This window comes from Sturnus vulgaris, chromosome 5, assembly GCF_052056855.1.
Source record: "Sturnus vulgaris isolate bStuVul1 chromosome 5, bStuVul1.hap1, whole genome shotgun sequence".
Lineage (NCBI taxonomy): Eukaryota > Metazoa > Chordata > Aves > Passeriformes > Sturnidae > Sturnus > Sturnus vulgaris.
In genome coordinates, this window is record NC_142247.1 from 72,893,690 (window position 1) to 72,919,914 (window position 26,225).

At 44.5% G+C, this 26,225-nt stretch overlaps 1 protein-coding gene across 1 annotated transcript in view; it reads left to right on the plus strand.

Annotated features, from left to right (window-relative positions):
- EXOC4 (exocyst complex component 4) overlaps window positions 1-26,225 on the plus strand; it is a 309,923-nt gene that overhangs the window by 75,409 nt on the left and 208,289 nt on the right. The window contains exons 8-9 of the mRNA XM_088165994.1: window positions 9,929-10,074; window positions 13,109-13,197. Of these exons, the coding sequence (XP_088022120.1) occupies window positions 9,929-10,074; window positions 13,109-13,197 (235 nt within the window). The remainder of the gene's footprint in view (window positions 1-9,928; window positions 10,075-13,108; window positions 13,198-26,225) is intronic.

Genomic DNA, 26,225 nt, shown 5'->3' on the forward strand with positions numbered 1-26,225 from the left:
AAGATGTTTAGTTCCTGTCAAGGTTGGTAGTTTCTCTTTGCTGTTAAGGGCAATACATCTTCAACTGCTGAAATTTCAGAAACCTGTACTTAACCTTTAGTCGTCATTCCATTTACATAGAAATCTGATTAACAACTTTTAAAGTTCAGAAGCTGCAACTAAATGCAATTAAAGCCCTTGTGGAGTCTGTTATTAAGAGCTGGCATTTAATGAAGACTGAGGGCACACTACTGTTACCATCCACACTGGAGCACGATGTCTTCAGCAATTAGTTGGAATACACAAAGTGTGCTGTATCACCCTGCACTGAACATGGTTGGTATTTAAGCAACATGCTGCTTTTTTTTTTTTTTTTTTTTTTTTTTTAAAAAACTTTTGCCCCTCTCTTTGCTGGATTTCCTGAGGCAGTTTGAGCTCGGTTCAGCACAGCTGTGCATTGGAATTCTTCCCTGGAAGGTGGATGTGTGGGGACACTGCACACGAATGGAGGCATCTCCTTGCTTTGTGATTTTAAAAATGTTTCAGTTCTAAATTTCTAGCTGTATTCTTCCCCACCTCCGAATTGTGCAGAGCCACTGGAGCTTGGCTAAATTATAATTGCAGAGCAGAAATCTGCACTCAATTACCTGTTCAACTCTTCCACTCCTCCTTGACCTTTTTGTGTGCTGCATGAACAAAAGGAAGTCCAGTCAAACTGAGAAGGGGATTTCATTCTTCAGGGAAATGCTTTATTTTGTGCCATCTACAAAGCAGGTGGTAATTGCACCTTTCTGATCAGGTTCATTGTTTTGGTGAATTTTAGGGTGCATTTGGCTCATAACTGGACCAGATTTATTTCACCAACTTATCACTCATACCAGGACCACGTGCTGAAGAGATACATGGACTAGGGTTGTAGAATCATGGAATGGTTTGGGTTGGAAAGGGCTTTAAAAATTATCTGATTCCACTCCTTCCATGGCAGGGACACCTCCCACTGTCCCAGGTGCTCCAAGCCCTGTCCAGCCTGGCCTTGGACATTCCAGGGACCAGGGACAGCCACAGCTGCTCTGGGAAATCCATCCCAGCCCCTTCCCAACCTCCCAAGCAGGAATTCCTTCCTAATATCCCATCAAAATCTTCCCTCCTTTTGTGTGTGAGTGGATGTGCAGACATCATATGTAAAAACACACAAAGATGTTTTTATTTGGTCATCAAAGTCAGAGCAGTTACAAATCACCACCCTGAAGCTGAGTGGGTTCTCTTGTCAAAAATTTCAAAAGGATTTCTTTTTCTTTATTTGTTTTGTGCTTTGTTTGGATGCCAAGAGCCTGATAGCAAAATGAGGAAGTGGCCTTGTTACTGGGATCATTTCTGCCACTGTCATCTGTGTTTGCAGAACAGCTGAGGTGCCTGGAGAAAAATAAACTCTGTCCATTTGTTTTATGACCCAGTTAGTCAAATTGACTATCAGTAGCTTAAATAAATTTGTCACCAGTGTTTGTTTCTCTGTTGTTAAAATACATAAATAAGCCAGCAGAACTACTGGGAAAGATGGGAGAAAAAAAAAAAATGACAGCTCAGATCTTGTTCCCATTTATAGAGACCAGGCTGGATGGGGTTTGGAGCAGCCTGGGACAGGGGGAGGTGTCCCTGCCATGGATGGGTGGAATGGGATGAGACCATCCCAGGATTCAACACAGCACATTTGGCTTGAAACTGCAGCAGAAAAATGAAATATGAACGATATTAACTCATGGGCCAGCCTGAAAACCCTGGCAGCACTCGGCCTCCAAAAAAAAACAGCCTCAAGTTTCCCCTTTCTCTCTGCACTCAGAGGCTCCTGGTGCTCCCCCAGTGTCTCCAGCCTCCATCCATTCACAGCCCCACTTCTCCACTTGTTCTGCCCTCATTGTCCTCGTGGAGGATTTTAACAAATCTCATATTTCAGTGCTCCAAGTTGTGTTCTGGCCCTGTGCTTACTAAAAACCACAGCAAGGCAGAACCTGAAAATCCACTTGAAACGCACCAAAACCCCAGATATTAAAAATATCCACTTAAAAGCCAAGTAAAACATCTCCATTTGAATCCTTTGACTGGGCACTTGTTACTGAGCCAGGGTCCCTTTCTTGGGAGCTGCTGTGGCAGTTTGGGTGAAAATTTTGCTTTTCAAGTAATTTTGAGGTTTTTTCCTTCCCTTCCTCCCTTTCTGGAGGGAGATGGAATTTCCCAGGTCTGCAGTAATTCAAAATTAACATTTTGATAATGAGGGGGAGCACTGATAGTATTATCTGCAGAGTTCAGGTGGGATTATTTTTTACTCTTTCCCAAAAATAAAAAAAAAAAAGGAATTCTTCTTGTACAGGAATAGAATTTGTGAGATGCCTTTAAAGAATTAATTCTGGAAGGGCTTTTATTATTATTTTTCAGTTAAATTAATTGGAGGAGCAACAGGAAGATTAGATAAAGGAGGATGAGCATTACAGGTGTTCACAGCCCCTAAAAATTTCAGTTTTGTTCTTTCTTGCCCCTTTGGTGTGTTTGCCAGGTGTGTGCTCAGCCCATGTTCTCCATGTGATAAAACTGACACAGGAATCTCAGAGCTCTTAAAATTCAATTTACTGTTCCTCTTTTTTTTTTTTTTTTTTTTTAATTGAAATGCCACAATTCCTGCAGCATTTTAATTATCAAGACTTTTGATACAGCAAATTACTGGGTAATTAGCTCCAGACTGCTGCCTCACCCAGCTTTTCTTGCCTGGTTCTGGCACTTGGTGAACAATTCCAGTTCTCCAGAGCTTGGAATCACAGAATAGTTTGGGTTGGAAAGGATGGGAAAAATCATTTGGTTCCATCCCCAGTTCAATCCTCAGGAATTATGCCTCTTTCCTTTTTTTTTTTTTTTTTTTTTACAAGAAGTGCATCCAGCTTGAATTCCCAGCTTTTTTTTTTTTTTTTTTTCCTCTCAGGATTTATTTGCAGTTGTTTTCCTTGTCCCTGGAATCACCTGTGGCTGGGTACCAGCATCTCTCAGGATGGTTGTGCCTTCCCTCAGTGTTTGCTGATCCCACTGAATTGGATAATTGGGATGTGCTGTTGTGTTTTTTAACCAGCTTTCCTCGTTGAAATCCCATTAGGAAATCTCTCTTTTGCTTTTCAGCTTCTGATTCCTCCTGCTTGGTCCGACTGAGATGTAATTCCAAAGTTTCCTGTGATGGTGGCACAGCTCAGGAGGAGCCCACAATGTTTGTGCCCCTGTCCAGGGTACCCAAAGCCTTAAACTGAAAATAAATCTGCCACTGGCTGGTGTTGGTGTCCGAAATTCCAGAGACATCCTCAGATATCCTGGGAGTCATTTCTGTGGGGTTTTCCCTCAGAGCCTTCAGCTGGAATTTTATTCCTGATGGGTGCCAAGGACAGGCCTGGGTGAGAAATTCTCACTGGCACAAAGCCATTCCCCAAACACAAACCTTTCCAGCTGCTGCTTTTATTTCTTATCAAATGGTCTGGAAATGGTCCCTGAAGGTGCTGAATTCCAGTGGTGATGGTTCCTTCCTGCAGGAGCCTCAGAGCTGGCACTCAGTGGCTTGAAGCTGAAAGAAGGCAAGGTTAGATGGGATTTTGGGAAGAAATTCTTGGCTAGGAGGGTGGGGAGGAGCTGGAATGGAATTCCCAGAGAAGCTGGGAATCCCTGGGATCCCTGGAAGTGTCCAGGGCCAGGTTGGAGCAGCCTGGGACAGTGGAAGGTGACAGGTGACAGGGGGTGGGATGAGATCAGCTTTAAGGTCCCTTCCAACCCAAAATCATTCTGTGAGTGGTGCAGCAGCTTTGTGAAAATCCCCAGAGGACACCAAGCTCTGGTGATCTCCTCACCTGATGCCTGTGTAGGACAAGCCATGAGATTTTGTGGAATTAATTCCCATTTGACAGAGGGCCTGTGCCTTAGGAAACCATCCAGTCCTGACTGGGAGCCTGTGACAGGCAGTAAATTGGAGCCTGTGACATCCCTGCTTAATTATGCTCTGGAAATTTGTGCCTAACCCTTCATCACATTCCAGCTTCAGCATTCCATCCTCTAGATTTTAAACACAAATCCATCAGGGCAGGTGTTTCCCCAGCTCTGTGCCCTGTGTCTCATGCTCCAGTGGCCCCAAAGTCTGTTCTTCTCTCAGCTAATGGGCCTGAACTCCTGCTGGCCTCGTGTGTTGCTGGAATTCCTTTTTTTTTTTTTTTTCAAGATTTTTCAGAATTTCCAGGCTGCTCCTGTGCACCTTCCACCTCTTTTCCATGATTTCTTGGTTTGTCATGCCAGGGTTTGATTTGGTATTCCAGATGTGAGATCAAAGCTCTGCTTTTTACAGCCATTTCCAGTGAGAACTGCTTAAAACCCATTACCTTCCATATCCCCAAATTTTCCAGTCAACTTTACACAATAATCCTGTAGGTCAAGACTTAGAAGTAGAAATTTTCCTCTGCTGACATTGAAATCCTTACATTGGTTATATTACTGAAAATCAGAATAAAAAGCACTAACAAGAGAAGTGATTTTCTGTGTTCACTTCATTACTTGTCATTTTTCTCCCCAAACATGATAATTAAAAACCTTCTCTAGTAATTTTCCATAGGAATGTGAGCCAGGAAAAGTTCTGATCCATTCAATCCAGAAAGGATTTGAAGCAAAATTTAAAGAATTTAAATTAGATTATAGCATTTAAAGACACATTTAAAGAATCATGGAATGGTTTAGGTTGGAAAGGACCTTAAAGATCATCCAGTTCCAACCTCAACACCTTCCACTACCCCAGGGTGCTCCCAGCCCCATCCAGCCTGACCTTGGACACTTCCAGGGGAATAATCTGATATTTCTCTTGGAAATACAGAGGATAAAAAGAGGAATTAAGATTTCTGGGAGCTTGTAAAAAAATCCAGTGTCAGTGATTTTCTCATTTCTAGCTGAACATTGTCTTGCACCTGTAATTTCTTTGTTGACTTCTGGTGTTTTAGGCTTTTGTCACATCCTTGGTAGACAAAAATCTTTATCTCTCTCTGTTTATTTAAAGCTAAATTTGTCACCATCATTAGAATACTTGAACCAGGACTTTTCCATCTTCTGGAAATGTTGCTGGACATGAATTCTATTATTCCCCCTTAATTCTTTTTTAATAGAATCTTCTATCATCTGTTCTGTGATATTGTCTCTGATCAATATGAGGTGGAGAGGCCAGTAATTACCTGGGCTTCTCATTCACCCTTGAAAAATTCATGGTTTTCCTTGGATTGTCTGGACCCCTCAAGGAGAGGAATGATGGTGAAAATCAAGGATTATGGTGTGGAGTTGGAAACTGGTTTGGTGATGGAGCAGAGTGTCCACACTGCAGCTTCCACCTGAATTCAGGGCACGTGAGGGTGTGAAAAAACAATTAAAGCTTTACATTTATAGAATAGAATTTATTCAGAGCTCATCCCTCCAATCTAAAACCTCAGAAAAGGTATAAAAAAAAATGAATTAATTTATCTGTCACCCTGGCCACTTGTGTTTTATTGTTCAGGTTAATCTTGGGCATGATAAAAACCCATCCAGCTTGTCCTGGGGCTCAGCCAAGGATGGAAAATGTGGATGTGGAGAGTCCCAGGAGCAGATTTGTCCTTGTGGCAGTGCTGGAGTTGAGAAGGACAGAGCAGAGCGAGTGTCACCAGCTCCACAGGCCACACACACTGCCCTGACCTTTGGGAATTTGGGAATTTCATTACACCTCCAAATCCCACAACGATTTCTTTTTTAATAAACCACCTTCTATTCATTTTTCATTCCCAAAGGATGCAGGGTGCTTTGTTCTCCTGCATTTCTGGACAGCTTTATTTGTTTGAGGGATGTAAACACAGCCCGTGGCTGGCAGGATTCAGGCACGGAGCACCAAGTCCAAATCCTTGTTCCACACGAATGGGATGCTGCAAACTTTACATAAATCTCATAAATCTTCCTGTGCAGCCACGTGATTAATGTCTAACGAGGTTTTTGACTGATGCCTCAGCAACTCCTCATCAGCTGTTGTGGGACCAAATCTAATTCCCTGACTTGGCTGCTTCAGGAAAGTTCCTTTCGCTTGCACAGGCAGGAAGGGTCTGGTTTTTCGTGGCTTTTAAGTGGATATTTTTAATATCTGGGGTTTTTGTGCGTTTCAAGTGGATTTTCAGGTTCTGCCTTGCTGTGGTTTTTAGTAAGCACAGGGCCAGAACACAACTTGGAGCACTGAAATATGAGATTTGTTAAAATCCTCCACGAGGACAATGAGGGCAGAACAAGTGGAGAAGTGGGGCTGTGAATGGATGGAGGCTGGAGACACTGGGGGAGCACCAGGAGCCTCTGAGTGCAGTGAGAAAGGGGAAACTTGAGGCTGTTTTTTTTTGGAGGCCGAGTGCTGCCAGGGTTTTCAGGCTGGCCCATGAGTTAATATTGTTCATATTTCATTTTTCTGCTGCAGTTTCAAGCCAAATGTGCTGTGTCGAATCCTGGGATGGTTTTGGGTGGGGAGAGACCTTAAAGCTCATCCCATTCCACCCCTGCCATGGCAGGAACACCTCCCCCTGTCCCAGGGGATCCAAACCTTCCTTGGACATTTCAGGAATTCTCTGGCAATTCCAGCCACAGCCAGCAATTCCTAATTCCCAAGATCCCACCCCAATCTCCCCTTTCCCAATCTGAAGCCATTCCCTGTGTCCTGTCCCTCTGTCCCTTGTCCCCAGTCCCTCTCCAGCTCTCCTGGAGCCCCTTTATTCCCTGGAATGTTCTGGAAGCTCTCCCTGGATCCTTCCCTTCTCCAGGCTGCCAATTCCCAGCTCTCCAGACCCTGAGCTTGGATCCATCTCCTCTCCAAGCAATTGATGGATCCAGGGCCTTCCCTTGGAATCTCAGCAAACCATGAAGGCTCTCCCTTCCCTTCTCCTCTCTTTTCTCTCCCCATTTTCCATCCCAATCCCTGGCAATGGATTCTGAGTCTCCTGAATCCCAGAATCCTGCACTGCCTTGGCTGGGAAGGGACCTCAAAGCTCATTCCAGGGACACCTCCCAGCATCCCAGGCTGCTCCAATCCTTCCTTGGCCATTCCAGGGATTCTCTGGCAATCCCAGCCCAGCCACCAATTCCTCATTCCCAAGATCCCATCCATCCCTGTCCCTCTGTCCCTTGTCCCCAGTCCCTCTCCAGCTCTCCTGGAGCCCCTCCAGGTCCTGGAAGGGCTCTGAGGTTCCCTGGATCCTCTCTGGGGATCTCTCCTGTCCCCTTGGCTGTGTCCTGTCCCTGCTCTGCCACATTTCCAGTTAATTCCTTCATCCTGAAGAATTTGTGGAGCTGTTGGATTCAGGGCACCGGAGCAGAAGGAGCTTTGATCTGCCTGGCCCAGTTTCTGCTACACTGGAATTTTTTAACTGAAAAATGAACTCCCAATTCCTGTTTCCCTCTTTTCATTTTCTTCGAGTTTTCCACATCCCTGGAAGTGTTCAAGGCCAGGCTGGATGGGGTTGGGAGCACCCTGGGACAGTGGAAGTGTCCCTGCCATGGCAGGGGTGGCACTGGATGGGTTTTAAGGTCCCTCCCAATCCAAACCATTCTGGAATTTAATTAATTTTGAGGATAATTATCAAAATCAGCTTTTACAGCTTCTGACTTTTTCAGAGCTTTGTATCCAACCATCCTCCCTGGCTATCTAGTAAATTGTTTAATGAAGTAAGTTAAGAATAAATCAACATTTTTCTATCATTTTTCCCAATTTTTTGGGGGCATTTTCTGAATATCTTAGAGCAAACTCATCTCCTGTTTCTCTGTTTCACCTGTTACCCACAGGGATAATTCATTCTGCTCCCAACCCAAACCTCCCTTGGAGGTTTTGAAGTCCTGGATTTCACACTTAATATTCCCTACTCCTGGATATAATGTGACACCAGACTCGTGGAATCCATCATAAATAGGTTTTCTCCATAATGGAAGAACAAATTGCTTAATGTTTTTCTCCTTTTTTTACAACTTGATTAAGTTTGAGGGTTTAATTAGATTTTTGTGGCGATTTTCAGGTTGTTAATTTAAGTGGAGAAGATGAAATGCAAATAGGTGAATACAAACGGGTTTGGTAAATTAGTGTCAAAAATTAGCACAGTGATTATTTGTACCAATAAACACGAATTTTCAAAGCCTGTGCTCAGGTAAAGTTTTAATTGAGATGGTTTAGGAATCAGATTTTCTGTGTGTTTGTATTATTTTCTTTTTTTTCCCAGCCATCCCAAATTGTTTCTAATTAGGGGCACGATTCCATTTGCCTGGATATTTATTCCTGTGTAATTTGTTTCAACTTAGGCAGCACGGGAGTGATGAATTCTTTTCATTAGCTCCAACTCTCTTTGATGGGCTTTGACTGGCTAATTATTCACATGGAACACATTCCCAACAGCCTCTGAGGAGGTAAAAATTCCTGAAAATAAACAGACTTTTGAAATGCACTGACAAAAGTTCATTTTTTGAGGGTTTTCGTTTCATCTTCAGACACAATGAAATTAAAATGGAGTTCACTTGGAGTCTGGTTTTACTTCTGCACCTCAAATAATATCAAATATTGGGCTGCAGAGGTTTCAAAGGGAGCTCCCAGCCCTTCACTGAGTGATTTGGGATTGGAAAATCAATCCTGAACTCCACTGGCAGCTGTGGCAATTCATATTTCCAATGATGAAAGAAGCATGTTTGGGTTGGGAGCTATTCAAGGACAATTTTTTGCAGCTTTCCAGGCTATTTTCCATCACATGTGACCCCCAGCACACACATGGATGTTTCCTATTTCTCCATATAAATACGTTGGAATTATTTAAGCACATAAATGCATTTATAAAACAAGGTATTTTAACTGCACTGCTGGCTATTGCAAACCTTTGTTTTTAAGAGCATTATTTCTATTTATGATCAGTGTATAAATCTTACCCACCCTCTCCCCAGGGCTGCCATGGATGGAATCATTTTTGGGAACTTTTTGCAGGTTCCTTTTGGGACCATCAGGGGCTGCTTGGAGCAGAAAAAACCCATCCCTGGAAGTGTCCAAGGCCAGGCTTGGAGCAACCTGGTCTGGTGTTCATGGCCAGGAGTGGGACTGGATGATCTTAAAGATCCTTCCCAACCCAAACCATTCTAAGAAATATAAAATAAATTTTTACCAAATTCAAGCCAGACCTCGGGATACCATTTTTTTAAAAAAATAAAGCCACGTTTCCATCAATTGGAATTTCTGTGAGTTTTTAGTTTTCCCACACAAACTCCCAGGCATCCCAGGGACATGCAGATGTTGTTTTAGCCCAGCTGCTGAGTTCTCTCCTGTAAGAGCCTGACAGAGAGATGGAGGCTTCAGCCAGCTCTCAAAATGTTGTTTATTGCACAGAGGAGGTTCCAGCAGTTGGGGGTAGTGGGTGAGCCCAGAGCTCCTGGTTTTGGCCAAGCTGTGTGTCCTGGAGCCCCTCTAATTCTGGTTACAATTCATTATAAACTTCTCATTCCAGAGCATCCTAATACATGACAACCAATCAGCATCACACACAACACCTTTTACATTTACACACAACCCATCCAAACTGCTCAAATTATTATGTCAGTGACCAGCCAATCATCAGAGTCAGTAATTACATATTAAAGTTTGGGACTTGTTCTGCAGTGGAAATTTCTGAGATCTTTTCTCTTTTGCCTGTGAAAATCCTTTTGTTTGGTAGAAACATCTTTTGTTTGAGGTGGCTTTATCTTTGCTCTAAGCCATAAAAGCCCCTTCCAAATCACTTTGCTCTTTGCCTTCCTCGTTACTGGCTCAGCAATTCTTTTCTTCTATACCAAAACTCGCTTTCGTTCCTATAGAACTTTCTGGATATCTGCACAACTCCTCCATTAAATAAATTCTCATCCTTCCCAACACTCTCCCTCCCTGCAGATGCTGCTGACAGAGTACCTGGACATGAAGAACACACGCACGGCCTCGGAGCCCTCAGCCCAGCTCAGCTACGCCAGCTCCGGCCGCGAATTCGCCGCCTTCTTCGCCAAGAAGAAACCCCAGAGACCCAAAAACCCTCTCTTTAAGTAAGTGCAGGGGTTTTTAAAGCTGTGCCTAAGCTGCCTTTAGTCCCTGGAGTGCTGCTGGTAATCGCAGTTTCACAGTGGGGGAGCTGTGGAAGTTCCAGGGTGGGGATTTAATGCCCGGAGCTGAAGATCCGTTATGGATTCGGCGCTGGGTTTTAGAGCTGAGCTCTTCCCAGGGCTCATTCCAGCACTGGGAATCCCATTAGAGGAGCTGCTGTGATCCATTCTGCCTCTCTTTGTCCGTGGTAAATTCAGGACCTGTTAGAGGCAGAGATAAAGTGTGCTGGACAAAGGGAATTAAGATAACTGTGTAATTACTGCATAGACTAAGCACTTAATCCTGTCACTAACTCCTTTAATTCAGCGGTCAGGCTGCAAAGAATGAAGTGGTTGGGAGGAGAGTGTAAGAGAGAGGAGGATGAGAGAGGCTGGGTGGCCAAGGGAAGGATTTGGGAGAGCAAATTTGTGCAGGGATGAGGAGTGAGGAGTCGCTGAGCAGCGCTGGTGGGAGAGGAGATTCACACCTGGATTTGGGATTTTCTTCTCTTCCACTGCCTACCCGTGCTGGCCATTCCCTTGGGCCTCTTGAGGCTTTTGGAGAGGACCTAAAAGTGCTGTTCTGGCAGAGGTACTCCCAATAGATGTCCTCTCATAGAACCTGAGATCCCAGTTGGAAATCCAAGTCTTCCACATTCTTTGCTCTCCCAGGATGAGCTATCATGTAACTCCAGTTATTAAAGATAAATGTTCCTTAACACTTCCCCTGTCAACCATGTCAACCCATGATTATTACCCCTCACCCTTTTTTTTTTTAACCCCTCCATGGCTGTTTTGGGCTGAGAATTCCACTTGGAATTTACTCTGACCAGCAGATGGATATTGAAGCAAAACAGGGCTGCTCATCCCATGTCTGTTCCCAGCTGTACAAGGACCCAAATTTGTGGGTTGAGGACCCAAGTTTGGGGTTTGAGGACTAAGTTTGGGATTAAAATTTGAGGAATGAGGATGCTCTGGCTCACCTGGAGCAGGCTTAGTTTGAGGACTAAGTTTGGGATTAAAATTTGAGGAATGAGGATGCTCTGGCTCACCTGGAGCAGGCTGAGGCTGGCTAGAGTTTGTCAGCAGAGAGGAGGGGGCTGTAGCTGTTCCAGGGAAGGTGAATCACCTGCATCTCTCAGCCCTCCTGGTGCTGTCACATCCCTGCAGTGACAGCAGCACTTATTGGGATCTCTCATTTGCTTATCTGCCTGCTGTCAGCTGTCACCCTATCTATGGAAATCTCCCTCGAAATGGAATTTCTCAGCCCACTGAGGTCTGTACGTGTTTGATGGAGTGTTATTCTTGTCTCCCCTCCCATCTTCAATGCTTCCTGTGCCAGGTTCTTCTCCCTGCCTTTCCATTAGCTCTGTCCAAATCCAGGAGCTCTCCTCTTGCCACCACAATATCTGCATTTCGTTCCTCAGTGTCTCTTAGGGCAGGGCTCCACTTCATGTTTTGCTCACAGGGGGTTGTAGGTGTTGGTGCTGTGTCCTGTGGTAGCTGTGAGCTCATCTAATTAATATTAAATATTGAGCTAATTTAATTAATATTAAATATTTCTGCTAGCTGTCTCTGCGAGGAATAGAGGGAAGTTGTGTCCTGCTCTCTGGAAATCAGGAGCTGGTATTTAGAAGAAATTGGAATCCTTATTTCCTTTAAAATGGGTATAATTAAAAAAAAAATATTTATTTAGTTGAAATGTTGGCTTGAAAAGGAAAGCTTCAGATGAAGGGAAATTTGGGAATTTGGATCATTCATGCCATATTAAACCTGGCTTTCTTCTCTTCCCAAAAAAGTAGCCAAGGTTATGCTCAGGTTGCCAGCTCAGATTTCTGAGATAGAAATTGGGAAATAAGACAGGAGTGAACTGTACAGGCAAGAGTGGAACACCCAATAAACCAGTCCCAGACTTGGCTGTAATTCTGTGTAATTCTAAATAAAACCTAAATATTTTGAAAGCTTTGTGGGAGGATCAGCGTTGGGAAGGGAGTTACAAGGGTAGAGGAGTTAAGTGGGAACAGGAATGTGGGGAGGAGCAGCTCGAGGAGGTGGCAGAGGAAGGGAAATAAGAGAGAAAAACTGGATGGTTGTGGAAAAAAAAGGGATCAGATCTGGGTTTGGTGCCTGGAAAGAGCAGTGGGATAATGCTGCTCTTATTGTTTCACTGGGGCCAGAAGGGAGCACGTGGGGAACTCAGAGCCAAGAATTTACAGCTCATTTAATTAAAATCAGAAGGGTTTGTTGTAATTTGATAAATTGTTATTAGTTCACTTGCAACAACACCAACACTCACAGTCCAAATTAAAGCAGAAAAGCCTCATTAATAGTAATAATCTTAACACCAGTGCCCAGGAAAGCTGTGAAATGCTTTCCCCCATCTCTGGTGTGATGCTCGTGCTCCCTCTGGGCAGCACTGAGGCTGATCCCATCTTCTGAACAGTGGGACTGGGGAGGGAAATGAGGAGTTTTACAGCAAATCCTCAACCCCTTGAGGTCTTCTTGTGACAGAAGTTTCCTTTCCAAGCCTGGTGTCCACTGGGGCTGTTTGAAGGTGCTTTGTCTCCCTCTGAGTCCCCAGAGCCCATGCAGGCACTGCCAGGGTTGGTTTTTTTTTGGGAAATGCCTGCCTGGAGCAGCAGTGTTGGCCATGGGGGTGTTCCCAGCACTGAGCTCAGGCAGGTCAGGCACAAAACCCTTGGCCAGGGGACACCTGTGGTCACAGGGACACTGAGCTGTCCTGAGTCACTGAGGTGTCAGACCAGGGCCCAGTTTGAGACCTTTTTCTATAAGTGCCAAAAATCCTCCTGATAGGATGGATTGAGTTGGAAAATATTTGGATTGGCCCCTGTAGATTATTAGAGCCACACAATAAATAATAACTGATTGGTCCCTGATTTCCAGGAGAATTTTACATTTTCTATTCCGAAGAGCTGAGTGGTGCTCACAAGAAGGATGCTTCCAGTGCCTGCATTGATTGGATTCCTTTGAATTCCAGGTTTGAATCCTCATCCCATGCCATCAGCATGAGTGCCTACCTGAGGGAGCAGAGGAGGGAGCTGTACAGCAGGAGTGGGGAGCTGCAAGGTAGGGAAAGGGATCCTGTGGTAATTGGATAATTCCCTTCTGCAGGAGCTGGGATGTCCTGTCCAGCCTCTGGCAGGTGTTGATCTCTGCTCTGAATCTCTCCAGGTTTGAAGCTCTTGTTTTTTTTTATCAGGTTGTGAAGGGTTTCTCTTTATTCTCTCAGCATTTTCAGCTGGAGGTGGAGGTCTTAAAAAATATTTATAAAACAATAGGTGAAATACAAACAACCTCACCTTGAGCACTGGGTTTGGGTATTGGAGCTACCTTGGATATTTATCTGCAATTTATTTCCTTACTGTGATACTTACCCTGCATTGCTTTGAGAGCTGAGCTCAGGCAGCTCAGATGTGAATCTGGATGGATTAAAATGACCAATTCTTTGTGTTTTGTACACTCGAGGAGTTTGCAGATGGTGAATCTGGGGATTTGGGCTGCTTTTGCTGATTGATATTGCCCATGGCAAGTGCTGTGTGTGCCCAGGGAGGTGTTCCCTGCTCCAGGCATGGCATCATCTCACTTGTTTTCCCTCAATAATCCAGTGGTTGGGTTTGGCAGCAGAACCAAGGGAATATTCTAAGACTGCCATGATCACGTACAGCAAGACTGAATTATTTTGTATCATCCATTCCAGTTTCTTCCTGGGCTAATCATAACAAGAAAATAATTTATGCTCTTCAAATATTCCAGTGATGACCAAAGGCAGAATTTCTCCTGGAACTTTTATCCATGATAATTTTCAGCTGGCTTTTCATTGAGAATGTTTTATAATTTGCAAGAGAATTTTTGGATGCCTTCATGTTCACAACCTGTCCTCAACTTAAACCCACAAGGGCGTGAAAAGAAAAAAAAAAGCCTCAAGTGACAGCTTGATTCACTTGGGTGAGTGCAGAGGTGATCTCAGCCTTGATGATCAGGGCTGTGATGGTTCTGTGGTGAATTCTGAGATCCTTTTGGATGGACTGAGAGGAAAAAAACCTGAGCTCATGATGTGCTGATCCCACAGGGAAGTGGAGGTACCTGTCAGCTACATTGGCATCTCACCTTTTACACCCTGGCGAGGGGCTGAGCTCACAGCTCTCTGCTTTTTGGGATTCAGGGTCTCACCTTCAAAAGTGTCACATGTCCAGGATTGGCTGGGAGATGTCCCCTGGGTCAGGGGGATGTGGTCAAGCTATTCCATCCCATCATCAGCTTTTATTCCAGGAGGATTTAGAAGTTACTTCTCCATAGTCGTGAGCTCTGTGGGACAAATGTGGGCTCAAAGCCAAGAATTTTGTGGCTGTTGAGAATTTTGAGGTTTTTGGGGCCATCAGGGAGCCTGCAGCACTTGCCCCAGAATTTCCTGTCCCTTTGGGATGAGTCCTGTTGCCTTCAGTCATTCCCATTTGTCCACTTTGTGGCTTTAAAAACAAGCAGAGAACAGAATTGACCCTCTCCATATCCGTGTCCTCCTCCAGGTGCTTTGTGGCTGAGATTTGGGGATTTTTTGGTGGTTATTGCTTTGGAAAAAAAGCAAAAGCAAATCCCCAGATGTGGGGATTTTGTTACAGCTGTTACTCTGAGGGTTTTAAGGAGCTCCTGTCCTGGGTTTGGAGCTCGTTCAGAGCCAGATTTCATGGAAGAGAGATTCCTTATGGGCACAAGACAAATCCTGGGGCAGCATTTGGGATGAGCAGGACACTGGGAGCATTTCCAGGAGAGGAGGATGCAGCAGAGCTGCTCAGGCTGCCCAGGGTGGGGAAGAACAAAGCCCAGGAGCTGACAAAGGAGTCAAGGACAAAACAGGAATTAGTGTGGAGAGGGCCAAGATCCTGCTGCCCTTTGCAGCTCAATTGTGGAAGAGCCTGGACATGATGCAATAGGTGACAAAAAGTCAGTGTGGGGAGGCAGTGGGGACAATAGATGAGATGAATTTGCTGAGATTCTTTGCAGTTGAACCATCAAGAAAAGTTTCCCTTTGAACTTCACGTTAAAAATGCAGTAACCTCTGTCTCTATTATGAGCTGCTGTTCCCTTTTAGGTTGCTCATTAATCTTCCCGAATCCCAGACCACAGCAAGATCTGCATTTGGATTTTTTTTTTATATATATATATTTTTTTTTTTATTTTTTTTTTATTCCTTTTAAAGAGAAATACAATTTAGTTGTTCAATCAGGTTAGTGGAAAGCAGGCATGTGACACTCTGTCTTCTGTGAACACTGCACAGTTTCTGTTCCCAACAGCCTTATCCACAGGGATGATTTTTCAGTGGCAGCAGGGGGAGGGTGACTTGTTAGGGAATCTTTTTTCCTGAAAAGATCTTCAAAGAAACATATGCATGAAAAGAAAGGAATTTATAAAAGTTTAGCTCACGCTAACTTTTTGAAATAAGAATTTAATTTAAATAGCCTTAAAAATGTGTGAAGATCAGAGTGATGCTTTGTCATTAACCCCTTTGATTTGGACTGAAATAGTGCAGAGCATGAGGCTCACATTATCCCTCAGTGGGAGAAAGGGACCTGCTGCAAGTGATTTAGAGCTGGAATTCTTCTGTCTCATTCCACTGAAATTGCAGGAGAAAGACTTTGGCCATGTGTTTTCCCCTTGAAGTTGGCCACACAAGTTCTCTGACAACTGTCATTAAAAAAAAAAAAAAAAAAAAAAAAAAAAAAAAAAAAAAAAAAAAAAAAAGTGGGGGCAAGTACAGAAGTGAAATATTTCCTTCTGGGCTGGTACAGGCTGGGGAGAGCTGGGAATGTTCACCTGGAGAAGGGAAGGATCCAAGGAGAGCTTCCAGAACATTCCAGGGAATAAAGGGGCTCCAGGAGAGCTGGAGAGGGACTGGGGACAAGGGACAGAGGGACAGGACACAGGGAATGGCTTCAGATTGGGAAAGGGGAGATTGGGGTGGGATCTTGGGAATTGGGAATTGCTGGCTGGGCTGGAATTGCCAGAGAATCCCTGGAATGTCCAAGGTCAGGTTGAACATTGGGGTTTGGATCACCCCAGGACAGTGGAATTGTCCCTGCCATGGCAGGGGTGGCACTGGGTGGGCTTTAAGGTCCTGCCCTGCCCTGTCCTGCAGCATTCCCTGGAATGGGAAATGCTCCAGGGCTCCCGTGGTTCCCAGGGACATGAATGGACTCCACACCTGCTCAGCACCTCCAAAAATTGAGATTTGTTCTTTCTTTCCCCCAGTCAGCTCAGAGCACTTCTGCAGTAATTCAGCATCTCCGTGGCTTTGTGGAGCAGGATTTTATTGGGAATGTGGCTGTGGGATGGATTGTCCAGGGAAAGATGATGGGAGAGGAACAGGATCAGAATTCCAGAGTCAACACTCAGTCCCATGTCAGATTCCCCAGGTTTTTATTGATTATTGAAGGCATTGATTTATAGACAGGTTTTTATTGATTATTGAAGGCATTGATTTATAGACAGACAAGCAGGGGCTGCCCTGCCACTCAGGAGGATGCTCCACGTGCTGTTCCTTGAGGAATCACGGCTCCAAATATTTCTGTTCCATTGAAGGATAGAAAATATTCTTGGATTTGGTTTTTTATTTTTTCCTTTTCATTTGTTTCGGGGTTTTTATGAAAAGTTCAGTCTCTGCTCCTGCTGCTTTGGCAACTTGTGGATGAGTTTGTGCTCTGCTGGCTCTGGAATTTGAGACGGGGCTTGTTGTACAAAGAAAGGAGAAAAAAAGTCACCTGACTTCACAGTGAGAGTCTTTAACAGAACAAAGAATGAAATTTGTGCCCCGAAGCTGAATCCTCCCAACTACTGGACATATTTTGTGTGCTGAACTGAAACAGCAAAAATTCAATATTACTTTATGAAGGTATTTAGGCAGCTTCTGTCCAGGGCATTCCAGGGATGCAGTGTACTTCTTCCTACTTTAAAAAAAAAAAAAAAATTATAACTTCCCCTTGCTTCTGTTTGAAGGAACAGGAGGGGAATTGAATGAGATGATTTTTAAGGATCCTTCCAACCAAACCATTCTGGGTCTTTGTGAAGTTTCAGTTTTTCAGAGGTGATTTTAAATACCCAGAATTTCTGCACAATCATTTTTCTGTTGTTGGGTGTAGTAAGAATATTATACCAATTTATTTATAAACTAAAATTCTCATGCAAGAGGCTCTTGTGGATTTTAAATCAAGTATCTAAAAGCAGTTTAGCTGGAAGTGGAGAGCATTTCCACACTTTGGAATGTCCAAGGCCAGGCTGGATGGGGCTTGGAGCATCCTGGGACAGTGGAGGTGTCCCTGCCCCATGGCAGGGGTGGCACTGGGTGATTTTAAGGTCCCTTCCAACCCAAACCAGTCTGGGATTTTAGGAACTTTCCAAGTTGCTCACCTCTGGCAAAGAATGGCAGTGAAACAAAGGTATAATGATACAATAAATTATAGTGGATAATTTTTAGAACCTCCACAGATTTATTTTTTTTTCTTGCTGGCTGGGTGATGAATGGAAAGCCTTGAATACTCCTCTGCCACAAATCTAAATTTGGGAAGTGGATTTGTGTTACACCCCACTCTGCTGCTCATCCATTCTCCACCGAAGCCTGAAAAATTCCTTACCATAAGGTTTTAAATAATTTAAAAAAATAAAAAAAAATCAACGAGAAACTCTGCTAATTAAGATTTTGACGCCAAGAAACAGCAGCAGGGATCTGATGTGACAAGGGCACCATGTAAGGCCAGGTCCAGGGAAAATGCAGTTATTTGTAGGTGCCTTGTTCCATTTGGATTCACCCAAGGGCTGCTGGAGGGAGCCAGCTGTGCTCAGCAGTGACAGAAAGCGATGCTGACATTTGGGATAATGAAAATTCGGTTCAGCACCTCTCCGAGATGTGGATGATAATGTGTTGTCACTCAGAGGTGGTGGGGAGGGGGACAAGGGAACAGGAGTCATGTCTGCTTAAAGGAGATGTTGTGACAAGTGGCCTGTGCTGCTTAAAAAAATATTCCTTAAGGAAGGACGGGGAATAAACCAGCGGAAAAATCAGCCGAGAAAGGGGAGCTGATGTGATATCCTGAATTTCCTGCCACACCACTGCTTTTGTCTCTGGTGATGTGCAGGATCACAGCTGAGCTTGGGAAAGGGATTTTTGGGTTTTTTTTTTTGCCAGCTCTGAAGCAATCAGCTCCCCCAGCTCCTGGAAAAAGCCACTCGTGATTCCTCGGCGTGCGTTGGTCCCGGTGTAGAGGATTAGCACCAGGACTCTTCAAAGGCTGCCCAATCAAGGAGGGGTTATTAAAACCAGGCTGCTTTATGACTGAGAATTAATTAGAGCAGCATTTTCATGCAAAACATCCAATTTTTTGATTAGCAATGGAGCAGGGCCGCAATTAACACTCTAGGAAGCTGAAATTTCCAGCGTTTTGATTTTCAGGAAATGAGATTATCAAACTGGGGTCAGGCCCTTGACAGCAAAAGGGGGATTATGTGGAAGAAAATCGTTTGTTTCTTGATTTTTTTTTTTCTCCTCGGAGATTGTTACTAAAGCTACAACAATTCAGAGGGAGATACCTAAAAAAAAAAAAGGAGGCAGGAGGGTCCCTTTGCTTTGTCAGTGCAAAGAGCTCCTGGTGTTGGGGAGAGCACGTTTGGCATTTCATCTACAGCAACAGGTTCCCATTGCTGGGTGGGGTCAGGCCTCCTTTTCCCATCCACGTGGGTTTTTTGGTTTTGGTTTTTTTTTCCTTTTCAGCAATGTTTTTGATCCCTTCCAGGTGTCTAAATGCGTGGATTGCTGCTTATTAAAGGCTGACCTCGGCCAGCAGTCGAGTCTGTGAAAAAGGATCAGGGCATCTCTGTTAATCCTGGAGAACATTTCGGGGAAGGGGGGGGTTTGCATTTCCCACTTGATTCTTGTCACTTCTCAGCGAGATGGGAGGTGTTGAAAGTCAGGCTTGGGCTGTGAGAGCTCTGCTTTGTGTCGTGGACTTTGAGAAAGGTAAGGCAGGAGGAGGGATTTTGGTGTCGAAAAATTTTGATTTTTTTTTATTTGCTGCCAGTTCAGAGGGTGCCAGTGAGCACTGGGAGCGTCACTGGCATGGAATGGTTTGGGTTGGAAAGTGCTGGAACCCACAGACCTGGGGTTTTTTGAGCTTTCTGTGCTTTCTGGCACTGAACACTGCTTTTGACCTGAGGCCTTGGAGAAGCTTCCAGATTTGAGTGATGGAGTTAAAATCATGGGTGTGCAGTTAAATAAAAGTGTGTGATTTCACACGGTGAAGGATTGTAAATTTGAGGTTTTTAGAATATAGTAATAGGGATGGGACAGGATGGAGGATTTTGGGTGGTGTCTCTTTTGGTGCTCATCTTCCTTCTTCTCCATGGCTTCAGGCAGTAGCTTCTGGTTGGGCAGTCAGTGTCACACTGAGGGTCACGGGAATTTGGGTTAAAATTTGGTTATTGGGTTAAAAGTATAAGTAATATCGGTGTTATTTCTCTGTTGGACTATTTAGGTTTAAGAGACCTTGCAGCTAACTGGATTTCTCTCCATTTTGCTCACTTCTAGCTGGTGGCCAGAGGTGTTGCTGAACTTTCTGTAACTTAGATAAGATTTAATGAACAACCAAACCCGAACACGAGAAAATTTATTTCCTTTGTGTATTTTTTAATCTTGGCTGTGAGAAGGGACTCCAGACATTAATTAAGTGGTGCAAAACCCCACCCCCCTTACAAAGGACCTTAAAAATCTAACCCAGTTTGTCTTGGGGTGACTTGGGATGATTGTTCCAGCCCCTTTTCCATGGGCAGGGACACCTCCCACTGTCCCAGGTGTTCCAAGCCCCAATGTCCAACCTGGCCTTGGACATTCCAGGGATCCAGGGGCAGCCACAGCTGCTCTGGACCTCCCCACCTCAGTCTTGACCTCAGGCCCCTCTTCCTTTCATCTTTAGCCCTTACACTGTTCTCACTTCAGAGCCCAGACACCCCTCAGGTGCCACGTGGTCCTTTTGGAACGAGAAAACCAAAAATTAGGGACACGAAGGTGGTGTGTGAGGAGAGGAGCTTCTCAAACAGAGAGGGAGAATCTGCTGGAATGAGCTTTGAGTTCTGTCACAGCCTGGATTCTCCATCCTCACAACTTCCCCCATTTCTGCCCTGCTTCCCTCCTCCTTTTATGAAATATCCCAGAAATTCTGTGCTCTCACTCCTTTTGCTGGAAGCTGCTCCAGCCAGGGCCGGTTGGGTCGTGTTGTTCCAGTTGGGATTTGCTGTGTTCCCAGTGCCTTGTTTGCAAAGCAATCCTTGATTTTTCAAGGCACTTATTTACAGCTCCTTTCCAGCTTTGAATCTGGATTACTGAAGCATTTGAGGGCTTTGTGGTGAATTTACAAAGACAACATGGAATTATCTTGTATTATGCAGATTAGGAACAGAATAGGTGGGGAATGTTTATGCCTGTGAACTATAATACCCCGTTTTATATCAATTACTGGAGTTTTTTCCAGGAGGAGCAGGCTTTTAAAAGTACTGAGCCATGGAATTTGTGCTTTTGCCTAAATGTCAGTAGTGAACCATTTATTTAAACACCACAGAGTTAGGCTGTGAAATGAGGAATAAAATATCCATGGGAGTTCAGATCAGCTGGGGGCAGAATTCAACCTGCTGGAAGTTGATCAGTTAATCCTGATTTTTTTTCTATCTTGAGTCACCACACTGGCCAGAACTGCAATACACTTCCTTTATATGTAGTGTTGGGAAGAGATTTATACTATATATATATAAAATATATTTGGACTCTGATCCTTGTGGGTCCCTTCCAGCTGAGGATATTCTGTGATTCTATCTTCTTTCTAGAGTGATTAATTGCTATGTTGGCATTGTATATTTTTTTTTCTTTTGTTTCTTCTGGCCTTTTAGATAAGAGTCCTGAGATGTTCATGGATGTTTATGTTTTCTATTGAAATCCTGCTGACATTTGAATTTCTCATCAAGTTCTTCTTTTCACATTGAACTTTCTCCACATCCATCATTTTTGCTGGTCAAATTTCTTTGTTTTCACCAGCTTGCTTAGCAAGACCTTGATAAATACATTGCTGAAACATTCCTTTTCTTTCTCCCATTTGATGGAGTGTATAATCCTAATTTAAAACAACAGCCTAAATGCAATTATCTGTGGGGACTGAGCTGCTTTCTTGCCTCTTCTGCAAATTTCATACCTTTTAAGCTGAGACTTCTCCAGGAAGTAATTCCACATCACAGGGGATGGCAAATTCCAGCAGAGACCTTCAGGGTGAGTGTGGAGGGAGCTGCTGCTGCTCTTGTACCTGTTCAGGGGGTAAAGAAGTGTTTAATCTCTGGCCCTGTCATTCTGCTGCCTCTAATCTGTGTCTGAAATCCCTTCAAAATGCGACATCCTTGTTTTTCAAGGAGCATAACAAATGCACCCCAGACAGCTCTATTAGCATTTGGGGTTTTTCCCTCGCAGCCAAGAGGTTTTTATCTTAATAACATTGAAATGGAACTTTCCAGTGGCAGACGAGTGGGCAGGCTCAGAAATCTCTGCTTTCAAGGAGGGCTAAAACCGTTTAGGTGAGCATGAATTAACATTTCCCTCGTCTCGTAAAGGTCAGCCTTTAATTGAGATTCACCACGCTCAGCCCAAAGCCCGGGTTCCAGAGCTCTCTCTCCACAAAGGAGGCACAAACTGGCAGCATAATCTCATCAGAGGCTGAGGTGAGGTGGTCATAAATCACTCCATTCAAAGAGAACGAGGCTGCCACGGAGCACAAAACACGCCAGATGCTCCAAAGACTTCTGTGGCTTCGAGTTGGAATAACAGTTGGAGGATCTGTAGATGTCTTGAGTTGGTTTTTTTTTTTTTCCTAATAAGGAAGAACTGTTGGGGAGAAAGTAATTTTTACCTAATTAAAGGATTCAAATGCTACACGTTTGATTTAATGTTGGTTGTTTTCCGTTTTGCAAACACAGGGATTGGAGGTGTCGCTCCCCGTGTTTCCATTTGTGTATCAGAGATCACAAATTACTGCCAAGAGAAAGGCAACAGCTTCCATAGATCCGTTATTCCCTGCCCTTTGTAAGGGGATAAATGTGTGCTGAGGAGGTGACTCTCTTCTGCAGGATGAAGATGGAACTTTTATCCATGAAGGGATGTGATTTAGGGCTCTGAAGAGACAAAAGCTGATGGTTTCTCAAGGGCTCTGTGGGCCACGTGCAGCAATTGCTGGTGGAGTTGTTTAGTAGATCGTGGACAGTGGTAGAATATTTTCTTCTCAGAACACAGAAATATGGATGTTTTCCAGGTGAGGAGAGTTTCCTTGAATAAGGTTTTGCATGCAGTAATAATGTGAGGAGATGGGCAGGGAAAATTTTTATGGAGATGGAGAAAAGGAATGTCTGTGAGAATTGTGCAATCAGAGACTGGTTTGGGTTGGAAGGGACCTTAAAAATCATCCAGTCCCACCCCTGCCATGGCCAGGGACACTTTTCACTGTCCCAGAGTGCCCCCAGCCCTGTCCAACCTGGCCTTGGGCACTTCCAGGGATCCAGGGGCAGCCACAGCTGCTCTGGGCACCCTGTGCCGGCACCTCCCCACCCTCATGGAGAAGTTTTTTTTTCCTGATAAAAGCACCAGATCTTTTAATCCTCCTGTCCATAGCTTTTTAAATCACTTATCCCCTGGATTTTTTCAAAGTTTGAATGAAATTGTTCATTCCAGTGAGTGGGTCCACATGCTGGTTTGGGATTGCAGCCTCATAATTTAAATTCTAGTCAAAGGTCCATCAGGTGAAGTTGTAGAAGGGCATCATGTGCATGTTGAATCCATCTTTAAAGGAGCTCATTTTGGTGATTACCCCAATTTATCTGGCCTGAGAGGTGTGAACTTGGATGCCTTAATTGAAAAATTCTGGAGTGGACCACCTAGCACTGAGAAAACAGAACCTTCCTCTCAAAGGGGCCCTGAGTACTTCTTAATAATAATAATAATAATAATAAAAATAATAATAATAATGTGAGGAGGGGAGGCTCTGTGGGGTCATCCTTGTGATCAGCTTCCTTTGGGGCATGGCCTGGGCGAATCCACATTTTTCTCCAAAGGGGAAGGCTTTGGGATCCATTTGGGTTATCCCAGGCCTCAAAGGTTATTTCTGAACCTTATAAATTTGGTGGATCTCCACATGCTGGAGTGATCAGAGCTGGTTACCTGCTGGAAGGATCTGGGTTGGCTGAAGCAGGAGGGCAAGGTGCCTTGGAAGGGTTCTAAGGCTGTTCTTTCCAAGTTAGCTCTCACCAGAAAATGAGATTTTGGGTAAAATGAGAGACATTTCTCTGCCTCCATTTCCCAAAGCATTTTGGAGTGTTTGGACTTCTCAGGAGTCCCAGGATTGTTGCCTTGACACACTTTCCTTCTGTGGATACTCCCTCTCTCCTCCTAAAATTATGAGGCCCCTTTCTCCTTGACAATGGGGCTCTTTTCATCAGTAGGTTCAGAGTTCCTGGTGCTGTCACAGGGTCCTTGGGTTTTGTGTCTCCAGTGGTGACCAGGATCACACAAATTGGCTCAGTTTGGGGGAGGAGTGCTCATGTGAAGCCTCCTCCCCAAGAATTCCTTTGATTATACCCCAGGCAGAGATTGGTGACCCTGCACAGTCATTAATGTGCCACATTGGTGGGATTTCCTAAAAAAAAGAGGGCAGGGAGGGTGTTCTGTGTTCCAAGTGGTGTCTGCAGTTCCCCACATCAATGTGCACACCAGGGCCTGCATTTAAATTCATGCTCTGGATATCAATTTCCCAAATTTCCCCACTTCCCTTGCCAGTCTTTTGAGCCTTGCAGTCACCACAAAGGCAGAGAAGTTGTTGAAACCAGATTTGTCTGTGTTTTCTCCACATAAAACTCATGCAGCTGCCTGCAGGAGGTTGTTCCAAGTGTGCTGGAGAAAGCCAGACTGATTCTTTTTCCTCGAAACATTGGGTACAGCAAATCCTCACCACAGATCTCATTAGTGTTTTCCTATCTCATTGTAATTACTTAATAATATAATACCAAAGCCTTGCTGCTCAGTAGCTGGATTTTTACATAATATATATATAAAAAAATTCCTGTAAGTGATTGGGGGCCTCAAGCACATCTGTGCTCCTCTTTGGGGATTTTAATTGCACTGATCATGTGGTTGTGTTTGACTTCATTGTCACCAGGAATTATTGGATGAGCTCCCTCTAAGCCCCTGCATTCACTGCACCTCGGTGGCATGGAGGAATGTGGGAACAAATGGAACAAATGGCACTTCCTTTGTCTGCTTAATGAGTGTGGAAGTGATTTCAAATGGCCCCTTCCCTCACTGCAGTCCTTCCCTGCTGGGGGATGTGTTCACGGGATGGGGAAAGCTGTAATTCCAGTGGTTTATAGGGATCAGGGCTGAGATGCCAGTTTGGCCTGACCCCAGTGTGAGGAGGGATGTGCCCAGTGGGTGGTTGGACACAAATCAGTCCTGGTGCCTTTCCAGCTGCCCTGGAAATGTGAGGATTTGTCTGGAGTTGGCTTCAAGTCCTTGGAACTGGAAGCAGGCAGAATTTGGAGCCTTTAAGAGTTCAGGATCCGTGATGTGAAATGGAATCACAGACCTGGAAAAGCCCTCAAAGATCAACGAGTCCAAGTGTTCCCCCAGTGCTGCCAAGGCCACCAAGGTGCTGAAGGACCTGGAGCATCTCCATGGCCAGGAGAGGCTCAGGGGACACGGCTGAGGGACCCCATCCATGGGATCCAAATCCAAAGGGAGATCCCAAAGGATGGAACAGGCAGGCTCTGATCCCAGGAATTGCCCCTGGATGTGGGGCAGAGCCCAGAGGGGCTGGATCTCCTCCCTGGGGACATTCCAGAGCCACCTGGACACTTCCCTGTGCCCTGGGCTCTGGGATGGCCCTGCTGGAGCAGGGAATGGGACCAGTGACCCACTGTGGTCCTCTCCAGCCTCATTTATCCTTGGATCCCATTTCTGGAATAACAGACTGTATTGTTCCATCCATTGTTTCCATCTTTATTATTTTTCCATGTGAGTTAATTTGTAAATGAAGCGTTTTGATGAAGAAAACAAAAATAATTCACTACCAACAACTTCTTACATGATTCTCCTCTCTGACTTAGACCAACCTTGAGATATTCCTGACTGCAACCTTCCCATTAAAATGTGGATAAAAACGAATTCCTTGCAACCTTTGCTTCCTAATGAGTTCCCTGGAAGAGGGAAATACTTGGAACTCTATTAGTGGTAATGGCTGGGGCGTGTGTAAAGAGGAGATGATGCTTTGCAAGATGCATTTCCATGTAAATATCAGACAATTAATTCACATCTCTTATCCCTAATTGAGGAGTTTGATGGGGCTTTGGGTATTTCATCAATCTGGGAGGGAAAAAAGCCTCAACAAAAAGCCCTTCCTTGCTTGGTGAGTGAAGAAGCCAAATGTTTGTTCAGAGGTGTGGTAAGGAGCCCACCTTGTGACACCTCAGGTGTCACTTGGAGTTTCCATGGAGCAGTTTGGCATTATTCCATCAATCCCAGCAAAATGGGCACTTCTCTCTGCTCTCCCATTGTCTCTGTCATTATATCCTGCCTTGCTGCTGGAATATTCTCCCAGAGCCTCTCTGGGATATTGAATAGAGTATTGCAGAGAAAAGCCTGGGGTGGGTTTTATTCAAATATTTATAGCTCGTTATCCTTCTTGTTGTTTCAAGAACTCATTTCATTTCTAGAGGTTTATATAATTGATTGTATTGATTATTCCATGACTCTTTCTCAGAGCCTGTGCTTTTCATCCAGAATTTTTGACCATTTGTGTGTCTGAACTCTTCAGACCACGGGGCTTTGTGTTTTCATTGGCACAGGGATTTTGGGGTGGGGGTACCCCCTGAGCCACTGGGCTGGGTGGAAATGCTCCTGTGCCACCTGTGCACCTCAGACCCACCTGGTCTCCTGCAGCCATAAAATGTTTGTGTCTCTAAAGGCTTGATTTTTATGACTTTTGTAACCGGAGGATCCAATTTAGGAATTTAACAAAAAAGTCGCCCACTGGAGC